General features: G+C 39.3%; 1 protein-coding gene across 2 annotated transcripts in view; it reads right to left on the bottom strand.

Annotated features, from left to right (window-relative positions):
• PARP8 (poly(ADP-ribose) polymerase family member 8) overlaps window positions 1-18642 on the bottom strand; it is a gene marked incomplete at its 5' end in the record, with an annotated part of 119111 nt that overhangs the window by 32879 nt on the left and 67590 nt on the right. For both annotated transcript variants that reach the window (XM_082497152.1, XM_082497151.1), the window contains 8 exons: window positions 1743-1838; window positions 1942-1995; window positions 4277-4841; window positions 6967-7092; window positions 8842-8908; window positions 11775-11865; window positions 12931-12991; window positions 16507-16601. In XM_082497152.1, the coding sequence (XP_082353278.1) occupies window positions 1743-1838; window positions 1942-1995; window positions 4277-4841; window positions 6967-7092; window positions 8842-8908; window positions 11775-11865; window positions 12931-12991; window positions 16507-16601 (1155 nt within the window). The remainder of the gene's footprint in view (window positions 1-1742; window positions 1839-1941; window positions 1996-4276; window positions 4842-6966; window positions 7093-8841; window positions 8909-11774; window positions 11866-12930; window positions 12992-16506; window positions 16602-18642) is intronic.

Here is an 18642-nt window from a genome sequence, read left to right as displayed (position 1 = left end):
AGCTTGCTAGGTTATGCTGCTTGCAAAGGCACTGAAGAATATATGTTTAGTGGCAAACATGTTTGCACTTTCCTCTGTTTTGAAGCACTGACAAGCTCCCAAACAGATAGCTAAAATGACCCCTTTTTAAGATGAAGACAGAGAAAAGTAATTCCGAGGGATTTTAATCTCTAAGGTGGGAAAGCAAGAAGAATTAAGATTTTTTTTTATTTACAGCAGATGACTTTCCATTCTGTTTTCTTTTAATAGTTCATCATGTGAACAGGAATAAATCCTACTGTTTGCTTTGTCCTATGGACAATAGATAAAACCCAACAATTCAAATAATTATATTATCCAAGCCTTACTCACTATCCAAACATTACTCGCTTCATCTTATCTCATCCTGTCACAGGTGATATGCATAGCAGTGCATTCAAAGATGAAAAACAGGGAACTGATGTCTTTTCTACAGGCTTCTAATCAGGGTTTGGTTGCTGATAAATCTGGCAGAAAACCATGTTTTTAAAAGCTAGATATGAACTTGAAGAGGCAAAAAAACATCTGATAGGATTTTCAAAAGTACAGAAGTTTAACCACGACTTGAAATGGTGTTAACTGAACAGGTAGACGCTTTTGCAAATCCTATTAGCAGCCTATTTGCATACCCTGCCTGCAGTCAGAATGCTTGACCATGGTGCCACTGAGTGCCAAGGGGGATGACGCTGAGGTGACTTCTGCTGCCGTGTAAGCAATAACCTTCCTGAATTTAGTTCCATAGAACTATCATAGATGATGCCTGCTTCAACTTATGCGTAGTTGCTTGCCACATTGTAGAGAATTTGGCAGGTGTCAGGCCATTCACACACTGGTATTAAACAGTTTTCCATGGCTTCAATCTTTCAAGGTTACTCAGGTTTCCATAGGATCCAGGACAGATGAAACAGTTCTAAACGGCAAGATCGGTCCTCAAGGTAAGAGTTTTATTCTCCTAATATACTCTTCCACAAAGCTGCACTGATCCAGTAACTCCAGGCAGAGTGTGTGTCTCATGACCAATCTTATTCTTTTTCACTGTATGCATTCACCAACAGCACAAGAGGGTACAACATTCAGCATACAAAATTCCTGGTTCCCACTTACAGAGGAATAAAAGGAAGGAAGGGCTGCCTAACTGGCCAGACTTTGGGCATACTGAACCAAAACAGTGCCCCTGGGCTAGGTCACTGCTAGGTCAGACATTTCATAGAGCACCTCCTTCTACTGCCTTTTTTACTGCATTATGGACGATGGCTCATTCCAGCAGCCCATGAGCAAAAGAAGGTCAGAAGAACTTCACAGCCTGGTGGCATTAACACCAGTGTATCTGAATACACTGGTCATGGCTCGATACGAGCCCAAGGACGGAGGTCACCCTAAGCTTTGAAAGGAATGCCAGAGGACCAGGAAAGCACTCTAATGCACTTCCTCTATCTTATCTGGTTGTGACTACTGTAGTACAATCATGTTCAGTGAAATACATCCCCCCTTTACGTTTCTACGATATTATACAAGCCTGATTTCCACCTGCCTTGCTTGCAATACATTTTTCTTCAAATTTGCAGCAAATCTAGCTAATATGCATTATATTTTTGCATCTTAAATGGATATTAGGACGGAGAACATCTGAAATAATTCATTATTTTTATAACAGGCTTGTGCGGTCCATTACTATTTAAGGCATTATAAAATGCATTGTTTATCCCAGCAAGCACACTACTTACCCTCAGCATAGGGCCATTCTGGAACACATGGGGTTCATCACAAACTACACAGTATTCATTCAATACTGGTATCCGCTGCTCAGCAAACTCAATAGTCTGAGAACAATGAAAATGAGAATAAAAACATCTGCTTAAAAATAATTAACAGTCAGCTCATGCTCCACAGTGTTTCATAAATGGGTAAGATATGACACCCTACCTGCACAAGAAAGCCTCGGTCTCGTACCGGAATGCATTTTGCACCATAATTTTGCTGCAAGGAAAAAGTTGAGGCAACTTCAGCGTTGGTAGACTAATTATAAGGTAATGATAAAACGTTTGTATTTTTTTGCATGCAAATATGTTAATTAAACAATATTTGCATCTTAAAAGATCTCTTATTTGCATAAACCAGCCATTACAAATAATCAATCTTTTTACTGTTCGCTTAGCGTGGGGTAGATTTTTAGCATTTCTTTTTAGTTGTTGAATCTGATGAGGTTTCGTACCTCAGCATCCCAAAACCTTTAATCTCAACTGGAAACACCAGTGCTTTCACTCTATTCTAATAAACTGGCATTTGGTAACTTCCATTAAATTTTAACTGCAGATTGTCTATTCAAATATGGGCTACCTGCTTAGGCTTGAAAGACTAATGTAACTCTCAGAATGGCTGAAAATCTTGTTCTTTTATATTTACTAACATCTCACTTCCACAAGCACCATGCTAACAGACATCTGTGCTCAGATCCCACTTAAATTCTTTCTGCCTTGTTCTTTCAACACAACAGCAACATAGATTAGAAGCAATTTCTGTTACAGGAGTCAGTAAGGTACAAAATTCCCTCTAGGCTGACACCCACCTCAATCTCAAACCTTGTTTTGAATAAGAGTCTGTTTACAGCTTTTCTTGGTTTTGTTTATAGGCTTATTTCCTTTCATTTCTCTAGCTGCTTAATCGGAAACTTTTCCTTTTTCTCCTGGGAAACAATCCCCCTAATTGTATTCATATATGAGATCGAAATACTTTAGCTGAGAACTGAAGCAAAGTTAGGGTCCTGATTCATCACTTCCACATTCCACTGACTTCAAATCGCAGTTCAGCACCCAGGCTACCCATATATCTGGTGCCTGCATCTAAAATGGACTGCTGGTGTCCTTCTGGTAACATCAGTCAAATTGCACCTGGCCATGTATGTGATGATTTTCCTTCAAAGTAAATGCATTCTAGCAACAAATTACTGGTAGTTTTTACGGACTGCAAAGCAGGGCTTGCATTTCTTCCGTATCAGCTGATAACATCAGTAATGAAATCACTTAGTCAACTCCTCATTATCTTATCAAAATCAATGGGACTTTTCCTATTAACTTCAGGAGAGAAAAGTCTTGCTATGTTAACACATCCTCTGCTGATTCAGAAAAAAACGCATCTCTTAACTGTGACAAGTAAAAAGCCTGTTGGCTCCCCTTAAATTAGTATTGCTATGCACATCCGAGGAACCAACCACACAGCATGTACATAAACTGCTTTATATCATTTATGTATATCACTGCTTTTCGATCTGATGAGTATAGCTCACAGCTTATTAAACTAATTTACCAGGAGACATAGCACACTCAGTGTAATTTCATTATTCAGAATGCACTATTCTGGATATATGTATAGCATTTCAAGCAAGAATCAGCTTTTTCTCACTGAGAACATCAAGGTACCACCAGGCTAAGGGGATGGAGAGGACTGTCTCCTAAGTGCCTCTCCCCAGATTTAACATAGGAAACAGACCACTGCCTTGAAAGAGTGCAAACAGACCCACTCTTTCCTCTAAAGTATAAAACCTATCTTTGAAGATGCAAATGCAGAAGAATTAATTTTGACCGGTCTTTCTTAAATTTAAGAGTATGTGCTACCCTTTGTTTTCCCAATCGCTCATGTCTCTGGGGAAAGAGAGGGGGGCAGTACGGACCTAATTCCTTCCCTGACCTCCGGCTGTCACCAGCGCGTTTGAAGGTTAAGCCTTTCACAGAGCACAAATGCGCAAGAGCTGGGCTGAATCATGACTGCATTGCTTCCACTATGATGATGAACACAGATGCAAAGACCAGAAGGAGAGGTGACTTGGCACCCAATCAAGCCAATGGACGGTTGCTTCCCCCACAAAATGAGAAAAGACCTGTGTGACCAAGCCAATTTTGCAGCACAGAAGCACGCACTCTCCCTTCTTCCTGCAGCATGAAAGAAGGCAGGGAAGGAAGTGGATGACTGAATTTTTCCCATGGCCAACAGGTACACTGAGCTGTATCCAACGTGACACGTAAAATCTCTGTCTCGACCTAAGTAAATTTTGAGTTTATAACTTAAATATGTGTGCATGCACAGTTGTTTAAATCCTCCTTAAAAAGCCACCTCCATTGCTCTTGTCTTCCAATATATTCACTATATCCGATATATTCACTAACACATGCCATAAGTATTAATGCCTTTGCATAACAAGCACGACAGCACGTTTGGAAAATACTAGGAAGAAAAGGAGCAGAATAAAAAAATTGGTACGCACAGCAGCTTGTGAAGGTGATGATGAAGATGGTGTTAAGATACCAATAAGCCCTGAGGTAAGAGAGAGCCTCCTGCTCTCTGCTATGGTGGACTCCTTGAAAGGCTCCATTTTGGATGATTTAGGGGCATTGGAGTAAGTCTTGCTGAGTAACTTGTGATTCTTCAATCCATCCAATTCTTCCATTCTAAGATTACTGGAGTAGGACCTGCTTAAAAGTTTGTGGGGCTTCAAGGTGCTGTTGTGCTCACATCGAGGATCCCCAGAACACGACCTACTTAACAGCTTATGGGGCTTTAAAGTGATGCACTCCTCCTGCTTGACGGCTGCAGAGCAAGAACGGTTCAACAGTTTGTGCGATTTAATAGCCATTGTCTGTTCAGCCCTAGGGTCACTCGACAACGAGCGGCCAAAGGTCCTGTGAGATTTTGTGGCACACATATCCTCCGCTTTCACTGTGCTAGAGCAAGTCCTTCTTAGTAGTTTGTGAGTTTTGGAGATGCCATCCTGTTCTGACTTCAGTTTTGATTTATTTTTACCACAGCCAGGTGGAGGATAACTTGGCGACCTTAACAAAAAAAAAAAGAAGACAAAGTTGGAGAATAATCAAAATCTTGTGCAAATCAAGTAAGCCCACACATATGTAAAAATTTTCAAGTGTCACCTGTCTTTATGTATTTCACTAGTGATAAATGCAACCCAACGTTAAAAAAATGAGCAATTGTATGTAGGACTAATTTTCCAATACCAAATAGACATCTTACTCTTATTCACACACAAGCTCATCAACCAAAAAGACAACTGACTACTTAAGTAGAAGTTAGAGCAATATCCTTACAGCTCCTTTTAAAGGTCTCTGTGTCTCTAAAAAAACCTTTTATTCAGGAAATTATTTCTGAAAATAAACCCATGTATTTCATATAAGTTTATAATGCATTTTCCTTATAAAAATCTATCTTTCCTATGTAATCATCATAGCATGATCCCAGTAAAGTTATTGTCTTCTGGACACAGCATAACAAGTTCTATGTCTGGATCCAATGGAAGATATAATAAGCAGTGAAATTTGCAGGCAGTAAATCAAATTTAATTCAGCTGAAATTAACATTATTTTTAAAAACTTTATAATGATCTGTGTGCTTGTGGAAGACAATTTGATGTCGTTCTATCTGTTTTAGACAAATTCTAGCTCTGTAACACTAGAAGTGAAAATGTGAGGGACAAATTATGAATGCAAGAAGTAAAGAACAAAAGGTTTTTATGAAACAACATTCAGATGAACTGTCACATTTCTGTAAGGTTCACATTTGCATGTTCTTGCAAAGAAAGAACATGTAACAGGTATGCTGAATCATTTTTCTACGCTTTATAGCAACCCCAGTCTTTGGAGTACTTTTTGGGCTTGGATCGAGTAGAACAGAAGCAAAACGCCAAGGGGAGAGGCTGGCAGGTTTCCCCACCCTGTTAGCAAGCGGTGACAGTAGAAGATGCACGTGGAGGATGCTGACTCACTGTTGCAGTTGGCTCACTACCACCCTCCCGCAGACAGGAGGCAGGAATGGTGCTCTAGGCAGAGAGAGAGAGGGTCTCCACATTTGGGCTGAGCCATCTTTGGACAGGCGCTGCAGCAGCAGCCAAATCAAGAGGAGAAAGACCGGGCTGGCTTATGCATGCCCTTTCTGAATAAAACCGAAGCCCACGCTACAGCCTGCCCTAGGCAATGGTGTGTGGCATGGCAGGGAACGGGTAAGCTTTCTACTTAAAACACCACCTTCCTCTTTCACCTTTGGAAAGAGAGTCTTTTGTCATCTTTGACGTTCCTCCCTTCTTCAGTGTGACTGATCGCTCTACTCCCTCGCTTTTTTATACACAGAATGTAGAATGGACAAATTCATCAGAAAGAAGGAATGTCCAAAGAAGCATTCAATTCAAATTCACAGAAGGGGTGATCTGTCAGCCCTTCATAAGCAGGAAAACACGCTAGAGTAAATAGTCACATGCCTGACAGAGGTAAAATCAGAGCATGATTTTACATACATTTAGGAGTATGAGTAACTGGCAGAAGTCACAATGAATTCAAATGAGCTATTCACAAAACTACTTTTTACGTTTTTAATGCCTTTGTTTTTTGAAATCCCGTGCCTGCATTTCAGAAGTGGTAAATATTAGTGTAGTCAAACGGTGGCAAGGGGTGGGTGCTCAGCAGCTCTAGAAGTCATTCTTTCATTAATGACCATTCTAGTCTTAAAAAATCAAAAATACACACAGCTGTGGAAAGAACAACTAGGCAACCACATTTTTTACATATATATGTTATATATATGTTATGTATTACTTGTATATATTACCTATATTTATATTCGTGCCATCCAACTAACAGTCAAATGCTACCAAGCTATAAAGACACAAATGCAACAAGTTAAACAATATAAAATTAATTATTTCCAATTCTAGATGAAACATGGCTGTTTCAGAGAGCAGGGCACTGAAATGTTCTGCCTTCAAATAGTCTTAGAAGCTGCAGCAGTATTGAGTTCACTTTTGATGTCATGCAAGGCAAGGACTGGAAACCCATGAGGTAAGATATAAATAGAGCACTTCTCTGTGGAGAAAAGTCAACATTTCACCTTGTGAAGTCTGCTGTGGATTTTGAACAGGATATGGTGTTAACAGCTCATTCTCCTTGCTATTACCTGCGCAACGTAGAAAAGATGTGCAGAGGGGATTTCACCTTTTTGTCAGACACTTTCTTATTGTGCGTACAATTAGATTTCTCTTTGCTGTTCTTCCACTGTTGTGTAACAAATGTCTGCATGATTCTGCAAATTAAGACAGAAAAAAAAGATTTTCTTATCCTAGCCAAGATGTACTCACTTTAATACTAGGGTCTCTCTGTTCATCACGTAGGTGACACGATGCCATGTCCTCACTCTACAGGCAGAGTTTTTCTGTCATATACGTGGAGTGATGATTGGGTGCCTCGGCTCCTCAAAAATGCTCCCCCCCAAACACAAACATAAACCTAATTTACGCAGAACTTTTATTGAGAATACAGTCTGCATAAACGACCACTGCAAGACTTATGCAGCTATACCTCTCATGGAAATCTACTGACAAACTGATTCAAAGGCACCCCATCCAGCGATAGGCGTCTGTCTCTCCAGTGACTAGAGAGGCAGGCTACAGCATCCACACTGCTCAGGCAGGAGCAAATTCTCCTACAGCACAAACATGACGGTAGGGATGTCGAATATTACACTACCCAAGGAGGGTTTACACAGAAGACAGAGCCAGACGCTTCCCAGAGACGGACAGCAAAAGGCAGTGGTCACAAGTTGTAGCGAGGAAAGCTAAAAAATAAAGGCTATAAAAGGAAGACATCCACAAGAAAAGTGGTTAAATACAATAGGTTGCCCACAAAGGCTGGAGATTTTACAGCTCAGCTGCGCGAGACTGAATCTCGGGCAATCTTCCCACACTAACTGCGTTGGATGAGTGAACTAATCTAACTTTAAAGATAGTGTTACTTGGATGAGGAGGTTGCACTAGGTGACCTCCAATAGTTCCTTCCAAGCCAAAGTACTCTGTGACTAATCTAGTAGTGGGAGTCTTCGAGTGATAAAGTCAAAGTGGAAGTTGGTACGGACTTTATCGAAAATTTAGTGAATCTTCAAAGATAAATATTCTGTTGCCACAGCCATGAGGGGCCATGTGGTATTCTGACTTCTGCTCAACTGTGAATTATGCAGCTATGTCCTTGAAAATGTCTGACAGGAACCTTTAGTAATTACCCAGTGCACAAATCAGAGTACTGAAACGTTTTAAGGGAGTGTTGATGTCAGGGGAGCTTTTTATTTTTTTCTTCAAAGTCATGGACCATAGAGATTTTAGTAACAATGCTTCATTTGTAAGATTATGAAAATGGTGCACTGAATTTCTTTAAACACCAAACAACAAAAGACTTTTTTTCCCTAAAGCATACTGAACATTGTCATGGTCAGACATTAAAGCCTATATTCTTGTCACTTTATTACACGTACACAACCATATGTGAAAAGATGACTCAGCAAAATTTTATTAAAATGAATTGTACCATGAACACGTGAAACTGCTAATTTTTTCAACTATTCTTCCCTCTTGTCCTCAAAACATGGATGGCCTAATTACTGTGGTACATACTAAAGGCCACCATGAAAGCAGAGCCCCCTTAGGGTACGCGTGATGCTCCAAAAGATTCCTGCTCCAGAGGCTTCACCATCTAAGCAGAAACATGAAATTGAACACTCCTAGCTACAGTCTTTTGAAGTTTTGTAGCTTACTTCCTAAATGGCAGCAAAGTGACAGAAAACCCTGGCAGGCAGCACAAATCAGGTTCTCCCCAACACCTGTCAAAACTGAACTTAAAAAGGCAAATCCTGTTACTTTTTATTTAAAGAAAAACAAGTTCAAAATGCTTTGATCCAACCAACCTGACAACCTGTGAATTTTATGCTACTTGGCACAGTCCAGGAACTAAAAAGAGTGTGATATTCTCCCCAAAACAGGGGTTTATGCTTTTCTAGACTTACTTTTTCAGCTGATGTCCCAGCCCAAATCTTTCCTTAGTAGAGATCTGAAATACATCCACAGTTGGCACTACGGGAAAAGGAGATATTGTTGGTATATGAACTTGCAGCACTAATCAAGAACTCATGACCATATAAGTCATATTTAAAGACCCTGTTACATCTGGACCTTTACTATACACAATGCCATTGACGCAATGGTGAAAGTGGACATGTCATCTATGCTTATTAAGAAAGGAATTGTCCTTTTTGGAATATAACCCAATATAATTTGTAGTTTTACAAATGAGTAATTTAGAAACTGAATTCCCCCAAATCCCACTAATTTTAATTACAAAAGTGTACCTTTGTTTTTTATATTATGCAAGTACTAGAGAGCAGCATCACATTAAATGTATCTGGACCAGTAATTCATCTCGCCTAGTCTCTTAAACGTTTTTCCAAGTAAATAGTCTTTACACACTACAGATCCTTTGAATATGAAGAAAACTTGTGATAAAAACTGCCTCTTTCTGAGGGTATTTTAATACAAGGTCCATAATTGTCATCTAAGTGCCTGATAAATGAATTCCAGTGGTCAAGAATTACCTTGAATTTTCCTCAAGACCCATCCTAACACTGGTATATCCATATCCATCTGTCAGAAAATTGAAAATGTGCAGGGTGAAGGCTGGAAATTAGCTCCTGGTATTACCAAAATCCTTTAATAACATTTACTAGACAGAAGTGGCAGATGGAAACCAGCACTTGTTGAGAGAGCCTCAGGTCCTCAAGGCAGGACAACAGCCAACACATATTACAAGCCCAAATAGACTTTATACTTGATATTACATAAGGTGGTAAAGACTACAGTAAAATACAAAAGGAATGAAAACAAAAAATCTGGGGTTGGTTCAAATTTTATTAGAAAAGGTAAATCAGTATTTTAAAATCTGTATTATTCTGATCATTCAGAAAGCCAGACTTTATTCAGAATGTCAAAGTTTATCCTCTAATTTTGCTTTAATAAATTAAATTTTAAAATAAAATACAATATAGCTAACCTGGCTATCCAATTTCACTTAGTTCAAAGCCCTGTAGATATCCTTTCTCTAATGTTATTACTCAAATATAATATCATATTTTAAAGACAAACTGATCATTTTTTCAAAAGGGATGAATTATTTGACTAGGAGTAGCAACGCCTTTAGATTGTCAACTTTAGGACACATGGTAGGGGGGGAATATTTTCAGTGAGAATCATCATACCCAGACCAGCAATCTTAAAATCTGATATCTAGACTACAATTGTTGTCTAAGCTGTACAGCCAGAGGAGACATCCCGGTACCTCTAAAAGCTGATTCATCCTCATCTAAGACAGGTTTCTAAGCCACGTGGGAGAAGCTTCCCACAAGTACAATAATGAGAGAAGCTATTACTAGAAGAGTGAGTATCTAAAATCAGGATATTGCACAGCTACAGGGTGGTACGAATAGCACCCATAGTGCTTTGCAGTATACCGCATTTCTGTTTATCAATGAACAGAAAGTACTGCAGGAGAAAAAAGATGTGGCGTGAAGTTAGCCCAGTAGTCTCAAAACAACATTTTTAAGGGGGAAGAGGAATTCACTGAGAAAGGGTCTTATTAACACAAAAGATGATGGACCTCATTGTCCTTTCCTGGTAAATAAAGAGATATGGCTGCAAAAGCAGCTGAGGTCATAAAACCCGTGTCAGCGAAGCACTTGCCTCTGTCCCTGGCCCTGCCTTTCTTGGTGCGCAGGCAGCCCCACTATCAGTGAGCTGCAGGACTGGGAACCACGCTTACCGTTTTAACCTTGTCAACGGTGCAGAAGACATCTTGTTGTTACTTCTCATTTCACGAGATCATTTCTTACTGCAAGCTGCTCTTCCCACTTCGCCCTCTCTTATTTGCTGTGCTTTTTTAATTTTTGAATTACATTTTGATAGAATACTAACACTGCTACCTGCAAATACGTATTTTAAGATCTGCATATTTACAAAAAAAAGATTGAAGCAATAAAATACAGACAAAAAGACCAAAGTCAAGCAAAAAAAAAAAAAATAAAGATTGATCTAATGAAAATATTTGAATGAACAGAATATAACTTATAGTTAGCACGAGCAGGCAATATATGCTATAAAAATAGCTCACTGGGACAGATTTTGCTAAACATATTATGGCTGGAAATATCTATTCATTTTCCAGAGGCAACGTTCTCCCACAGATACAAGCCTGATTGCACTGGAGTCCTCCAAAGCTGGGGAAGTTACGATCCAAATTGGAACCTAGTTCTGACTTCCTACTGTAAAAACATATCTGAAGTTGACTCGTGCATATGAATGTTTCCAAATCTTCAAAATCAGTTGATTCTTCAGGAGTTTGACCATTTTCACTCTCATGAGGAAGCTTTACTCACTTAACAACTCATTCAAATCTAAAGATTCCCAGACTTCACACAGTCATATAGAAACCGGAAGCTGAAAGGATAATCATCATGGCCTGATTCTTCAGAGGTATGCGAAAAAGGGCACATTAATGCGCTGCACAGGTCTATGTACACTTTACCAGTGATATCTCACCTGTGCGAACGATCCCCGATTTCCAAAATCAGGAAATCACATATTAGAAACTGTAGATCTTTATTCGTTAACACTGGTTCCTAAGGGAAGCAGTTGCATTCCAAAGGATATCAGGAAAACAAGTTCCAAAAATCAAACTATGAAAGTTTAAATTAGATGCCCGTGTCATTTTCGAGGGCCTAGCCATGCAAATATTTGTAAACATAATTTGAAACCAGTAGGAACGCTCTCAGCAGTAGACTTAAGCACATGCAGGGTCAAAGATTTGGCAGTGAATGAGCGTCTACCACCTAGTACACGGATCAGACCGAGACAGCACACAAGGCACATGAAGAAAACACAGGGGACTAACCTGGACCGTTTAAGTACTGTGTAAGCGAACAGTGCAATCGCACTATTATAGGCTCTGTGCGAATCACATCCCAAGCCACAGCAATCTCTTCCTAGTTCAAAATAAAAAGAAAACAACAGACACTATTAGCCATCATGAGGAACTGCTGCATTTTGTCGGTCTACCTGAGGGTTGTTACAAACACCATCCCTCCATTTACCCAGTTGTGGAATATCTACTCCAACCTTAAACTTGAGACTTAGGACGACCGATTGCCTGTCGGAAGTCTAACTGGAAGCATTAGACTGCTTCCAGTTGTCGAGTTTGCTCATTTAAACTGAGCACAGGTTTATATACAATACTACACCTACAGTGCGGGCAAACACCCTCCCATGAAGAGATACCGCTTCAAAGCTGAGAAGCAAAGGAGCAAATAAAGATGGAAAGGAAACTCATCCCATAACACAGAGCAAAGGAAACTTTTGCTCCTTGAGGCTGACTGAAATAATTCAGGGTACGATCAGATTTTCTTAAATTTTAAAAAAAGCCCAGGAACGACTATCTTACGTGCTGTGCTAACCTGAGAATACGACATAGCTGTGCAGAAGCTATTGATGTCCCTAAAAGCACTGATTTTTATTCTCTCTCTAGAGGACAGGAAATTACTGCACAGATGAGGTGAGGAAGTGTGGAGTTAACGACAGCGTGACTGTTAGAGACGCCATGCTGCCAGCCGACAGCACCGCTGTCCTGTGTCTCCTTTGCCACTCAAGCCTCTCCCTAATCAGCTGCAGATGTTGAGAAGCACACAGCAGAGCTCCGGCCAAGGTCTTCTTCCCTCCAGGACTCTATGAAGTGCTTTCACCTAACTAATGTCTAGGATAGCAAAAAAAGAAATGTATTTCATTTATATCAGTTAAAACATTTACCATTCACAAAGAACGTTTGAAAGGAAATACACATGTAGTAAAAAGAAGCCTACAAAGCATTTTAACAATGTGATCATAAAAGGAAAAGGAAACCTTTCGCTGAGTAGCAATCGTTAATGCGACAGGCCCTTGTGAAGATCCAGTCTCCAAAAAAGGAAAGTCTCAGTGGTTGTCAAGAGAGTCTGATGTGTAGCAGAATTAAATGGGTATTAATGTTCATTATGTTATTCTGTGATTAGATTACTTACATCAAGAAAGCTAACATCAATATGCAGATCAATATCTACATCATCAATGGCTCCATATTCCCTGAAAGGAAAGAATTACATTACATTAGAGCTCTTTAAGACACTCCTCAGCCCAGGAGTACTTACAACAGGGAAGATTTTATAAAGGATAATCTTGTCTGTAAAATCAGAATGGTTATAAAATACACATTTACATAGATTGGATCAATATTCCCAGTGGGTGACCGTCTGCTGCACTGAAACTTTCTTTCAGTGGATCTTGCTTAAATAGGCTAAATCTCTTTTTCGACTAATTCTCTCAAATTCTCTCTCCGTTGCTGCTATGTAGTTTTGCCTCGTATATTGCACAAATAAATCAAGAAAACAATCATGGTCACATGCTGCGCCTATTTATGACAAAAGAAACCCCTAGTTAATTTTCACGATTATTTCAGGTTAACAGCCAGTAACCCAAGGAGAGGCTTGAGATAAATCACTGAAGACAAATACAACATAGCCTAGAGGGTGGCATATTATACCTGTGGGATTGCTTCATACATTCAAGCATTTGTTTGTCAAAACATAAAGATTGCCCTGTAATGCACCCAAGGCAATAGTTACCTTATTTTATCTGTTATGTGTAGTATTGTGGGAATCCCCAAGGTTTAGATTTAACTTAGGCTTATAGGTGTTTCATTACCATCCGAAATCTTAACCTTTCAAGTGTAACTTTTCTGCCTCTTGCTTTCTGACTCATTCTGATTGCCCTGCCCTAACGTACTTGAAGACTTCTGAAAAATAGGGCTAGAAAATACTCATCCATACACCTAAACAAAAAAAATAAATAAATCCTTTGCATTTAAATTACTTAAGTGGACAATACCGTAAAAGTGCAATCACTCTCAATTTTTCACAGACTAGAGTCTAGTCACTAGGTTTTTTTCTTTACGCTGCATTTATACCCTTGTTCTCACAGTGACTTCCACACTTTTCTATTAAACTAGACTAAGACAGTGCACAGTAGCAGTTTTGCACAAATAAGCTGACAAGGTAATTTTGAAATACAAAACTATTTTTGTCACTATAACTGTCCCCTACCAAAGGGGCCTCTCAGCCCATGGTAGGAAACTGGGGAAACTCACACTGGAAATGCCTTGACCTCTTGTGAAGTCTGGTGGAGGTAACCCCTTCCACCGAACCTCAGCATCCCTATGGCTCTCCCTCATAAGGGCAAACCCCAAGTCTCTCTCTAGATCAGATGCATCCACACATGGCACACAGGGAGCAGGTCAGTGGCTGGCCAGGGCTGTGTTACCCTCAGGCTTCCCAGCCACCTTGACAGCTGTTCCAGGCTCTGCTCACCCAGAGCTACATGTACAGGTGCTTGCTGACCTCCTACAGCTCACTGAAGACCCAGCTTTGAAATGGTGAAATTGTCCACCTACTGAATGGCTTAACCACTTCCCTACTGAACAGTAGCCTCAGATTTTTTTTGTTAATTTTCCAGACGATCCAAAGAACAGATTGTTATGAACTCTCAAGTAATATTTATGAACGCAGGCTGGTGTTACTCACATGCCAGAGATTCAAAAGGCAGTCAACAAGCACAATTTTATGAATTAAACAGAAACATAGTTGAACTAATGAAACACAGAAATATTAGTGGAAGAAAGTGTAAAAGATAAAAATAAGTCACAACTGTGGAATTTCCATACTCACTGAAAACCCTTTGCCCCCATTCCATTACCATCACAGAATGGTAACACATGCTGACTGTAGTTTTACTTCCCCAAGCCGAAAGCAGGGGAAGAAATCATGTTTTCTTCCAACACCTGCAGCTTATGATCTGCTGTCTACAATGGCTCCATGAACACATCTTGATTTGGAAGCTCCCAGAGGTCCTCTGTCCATCAATGCAAAAGCAATGTAAATAGAAGCTGAAAAGTTTGGATCAGTTGGTCCAGAGGTCTTTCTCACGGCTTTGGTGGTCAGAATTCAAAAAGCAATGGTGAAAAGCATGCAGGTATAGGTATTTCACTTTTGCATGTACAGTTGACTCTGTGACAGCAAGAGACTACTAAAAGAGAGTAAACTGTCTAGGAAATATGCATCTTAGTGGGTGTCACTGTCAGACAAACTCCTCTCCCCACAGAGAAGTGGAGCTGCAGGAAAGGGATGAAACTGAATGCTTAATGCTGTGTTTGTCATTTCCAAGAATTTATGAGTTTTTTTCGACCGCAACAGAGTGGAAGAAGCAATAAAGTTTTCCACATGCCAAAAGCAGCCACAGATGCCAATTTCTACTACTTGTGATCAAGGAGATCACAATGCTTCCAATGAAACACTTGATTCAATAAATTAGATGCATTACAGTTCTTGAAAGGTTACATATAATGCTTCAATTTTAGGAGCTGGAGGGTGCCTATTATCAAGGTATTCTCAATTTCATAGTTATCAGTTTGGAAACTAAACATTTATGTCATTCATTTCCTAAACCTGTATACAACTATTCAGATTTCAATTCCTCAGGTCCTTGAAATGTAATGAAATTTCCACTTAATTTGAAAAGGTACAGTACACCATAGTTGTAGATATGCTTTCTCTTCTTAGATTAAAATAACAGAGCTTATTGTTTAGAGGTTAACAGAAATTGTTACTTGCAATATATGTATGCCTAAGGTTATTATCTTCTCTGTATTTTATTACTTGATTTGTATGACAACTTTGATATTTTCTTTGTAATACATCTGACAGGTCTGTTACATCTTGCCTACCTGTTATTTCTATGAAATTATTAAGAATGCATAGATGGAAAATGAAGTTATAAAACACCTGAAGCATATTAAAAACATCATACAGCTATGCCCTGTGGCAGAATCATGCATGCTTATATATGCACAACAGAATTTTGTGTAATTACACTTTGCAATTCACCTCTGACTGATGTTCCACCACTTCCCTCTGTAGGATACTTTAGGCTCCCACAATTAAAAAGTTTTCATAAAATCTAATCAAATTCTTGTTTGTTGCTAACACAGCTAGTTTCTTATTGTCTCCCTCATGATGACAACAGAGAACATTTGATCACTCCTCTGATCTACAAACAACTTTTTTGGAAGAACTGTTATGATGTCTTCTCTTCTTATTTCCAGACTAGACAAATCCAATTCCTTCTATCTTTCCCTAGGGAAACCATTTAGTAAATCTCTTATCAACACTCTTGTTCACCTCCAGGGCAAAAGACAGAATATGACAGAAAAGGAGTTTGCCAAGGGTTTAGGGTAATGCTGAATAGTAATTTTCAACAAAATACAACAGCTTAATCAAATACCGACTGAACTGCAAAAGACAATGCTGTTTTAGAACAGGATTCCAGGGCTTGTTCTCAGCACAGCCAGTTGTATCAGTACTCAACCACAAAAAAAAAGAAAAAACAAAACCAGCATTATTGCTAGCCAGCAGTGCTCTTTCCTTTTGCCACACAATATGCACAGATCACTAGAAGAGACTTGTGCTTTGGCAGTGAGGGATTGTCCACATGGAACTCAATGTCCAAAACATTACAGGTTCCACAATACGGAAAAGACAATGACGTACCTGAGAGATACTGCATTAGGTCCATAGATCTCTCTCACTGCTGTCAAATCAGCCTCCAGCTGTGGGTGCTTGTGAAGTTCTCCATCATAGCTAACCTACCAGGAAAAAAAAAAAGTATTCTAGGAGTTCTTATTTATTTCATTACTGGCACCTGACCTAGGCTCTTGAAAGTTCCCCCTGCAAAATATGCTGCATAAAGATTCCTTAATGCCATGCTCAGCATGGACACTGTGTTGATAAGCTGAAGCACTGAGGTGGTCTAGCTCTGCTAAGCTATGAGATTTGCACCTCTGCACTGACATTTTTTGAGGGTCCCACTCCTGTCTGTGGGAAGAGAAGTTGCAAAGGACTCATCCCTCTGTCCTGTCTTGTCTTGGAGTTCGTTCTGGGATACTTTTTAAAACTGTTAAGTAGGAGAAGAACAAGATCTCCCCAGTCGTATCATCCCACTCCAACCACAACAGGACAAAGGTTTGCTCCCTCCTGCTTATTGTCACACTCTCATATATATTAGACACAGAATGGCTTGGGCTCAACAAGAGGAGCATGAAACTATTCTATATACCAAGTGTCTCAGCATTTAAACTACACTTTCAGTCTACTGATTGGCTGTATTCTATCCACCAGTGCAATGTTATCAAACAAACAAACAAAAAAAAAAACCATAAAGAACACTTTCCCATTTTAAGCATTTTACCAGAGAAGGTGTAAAGAAACATGTATTTAGATATCATCCCTGTTTTTTTCAAACTCTACATGAAAAATGGAAACACTTATGTTACTGCTTACCCTATAAAGAAAAACTTGTGAGCTGGTTTGGCTGGACTGCATGAAGTCAAAATAATTAATATCCTCCTATCTTCTACAAGGACCGAAATACCTCTGCAGGCTTGTAACAATCTATTCACAGTCTATTACTACCTTCACATTAAGCAATATTCTCCTGATTGTGTGAACCTAATTCTACTTCCTTACAACAATTAGAATGACCGTAATTCCACAGAAGTCGATGAACTCCCCAGATTTGGACCGATTCAGAAACGAGAGTAGGATTTGGCTGGTGCCTTTAACAAATTCAGGCAGCAAAGCACAAGACTGTAAGCTATCCCTTTAGACATATATATATATCTCCTTATACAGGAATTCCTGCAGAGAATTCTTGCTATTGCAGAACCGTATCTAACTGCAGTACTGTTTCTTCCATTTGTACATTGTACGTTTGAGACCAGTGCTGTGACACTTTCAGCTCTGATATCTGGAGATGAACTTTTCAATTTAATTAAATAAATTTCAATACAATTAAAACAATAATCAGCTGATCACTTTTTGCCTATGAAAGTTAGCAAAGAGCAATTTGATTACACTTAGGCACAGAACTCATTAGCATAGCATGCACATGTTTTTATCAGGGATAGCAACAATATTCGTGACCAGAAGGGTATAAGCGAAATATCCCTCCCTTGTCTGGGCAGGCATGTCAGAACAATTTTCCAAGTAGAAGAGCATGGGAAGAAAACCTTTATTGCAATTTTTTTTATTTCACTTCAGGTAGGAGAAAACCAATCCTTTTTACATGCTCATTACTCAAAGGTGAATTCTTTAAAGATGCATAAATAATTGCTGTCCTGCTTCCAAAGAGAGCACAGCAATCATTTCACAAATCGTAGCTGTGATCCACCTGCCACCTTTTTTGGTCCTAAACCACATTTTTTAATCAGTCTTTTGTATCAATAACAGTAAAGTCCAAAAGGAACACTATGCAGAATACTGAAGTGCTCAACGTAATGCTTTTTCCAATCTATTTTCTGGCGGTAAGAGGTTATGAACTCAAAAAGGAAACAAAACACTGTTCTGGCAAATTATAAGACCACAGTATGGTATTTTCCAGCCCTGAATTAGTGCCACAGACATAGTGATGTATGCAGAGGACACTGCCAGTGTTTTGTATATCTGCATTTGCAAGTACGTCCTGTAACTGAAGCACAAGAGAGAGGGAGAGAGAGCGCCAAAGGCAATAGTATTACTGTTTCAATCTCCTGTTCTCATTTGCAAACGTAGAAGATAGAGATTCAAAGCAAGAATTAACAAAGACTCTCAGAGAAAGTGAATATAAAAGCTAAAAAATCTGATAACTTT

The sequence above is a fragment of the Vanellus vanellus genome, assembly GCF_965231255.1.
Source record: "Vanellus vanellus genome assembly, chromosome: Z".
In the NCBI taxonomy this organism is placed as follows: Eukaryota; Metazoa; Chordata; class Aves; order Charadriiformes; family Charadriidae; genus Vanellus; species Vanellus vanellus.
The sequence above is the reverse complement of the archived record's forward strand: the minus strand, read 5'-3'. Positions and strand labels throughout refer to the sequence as shown.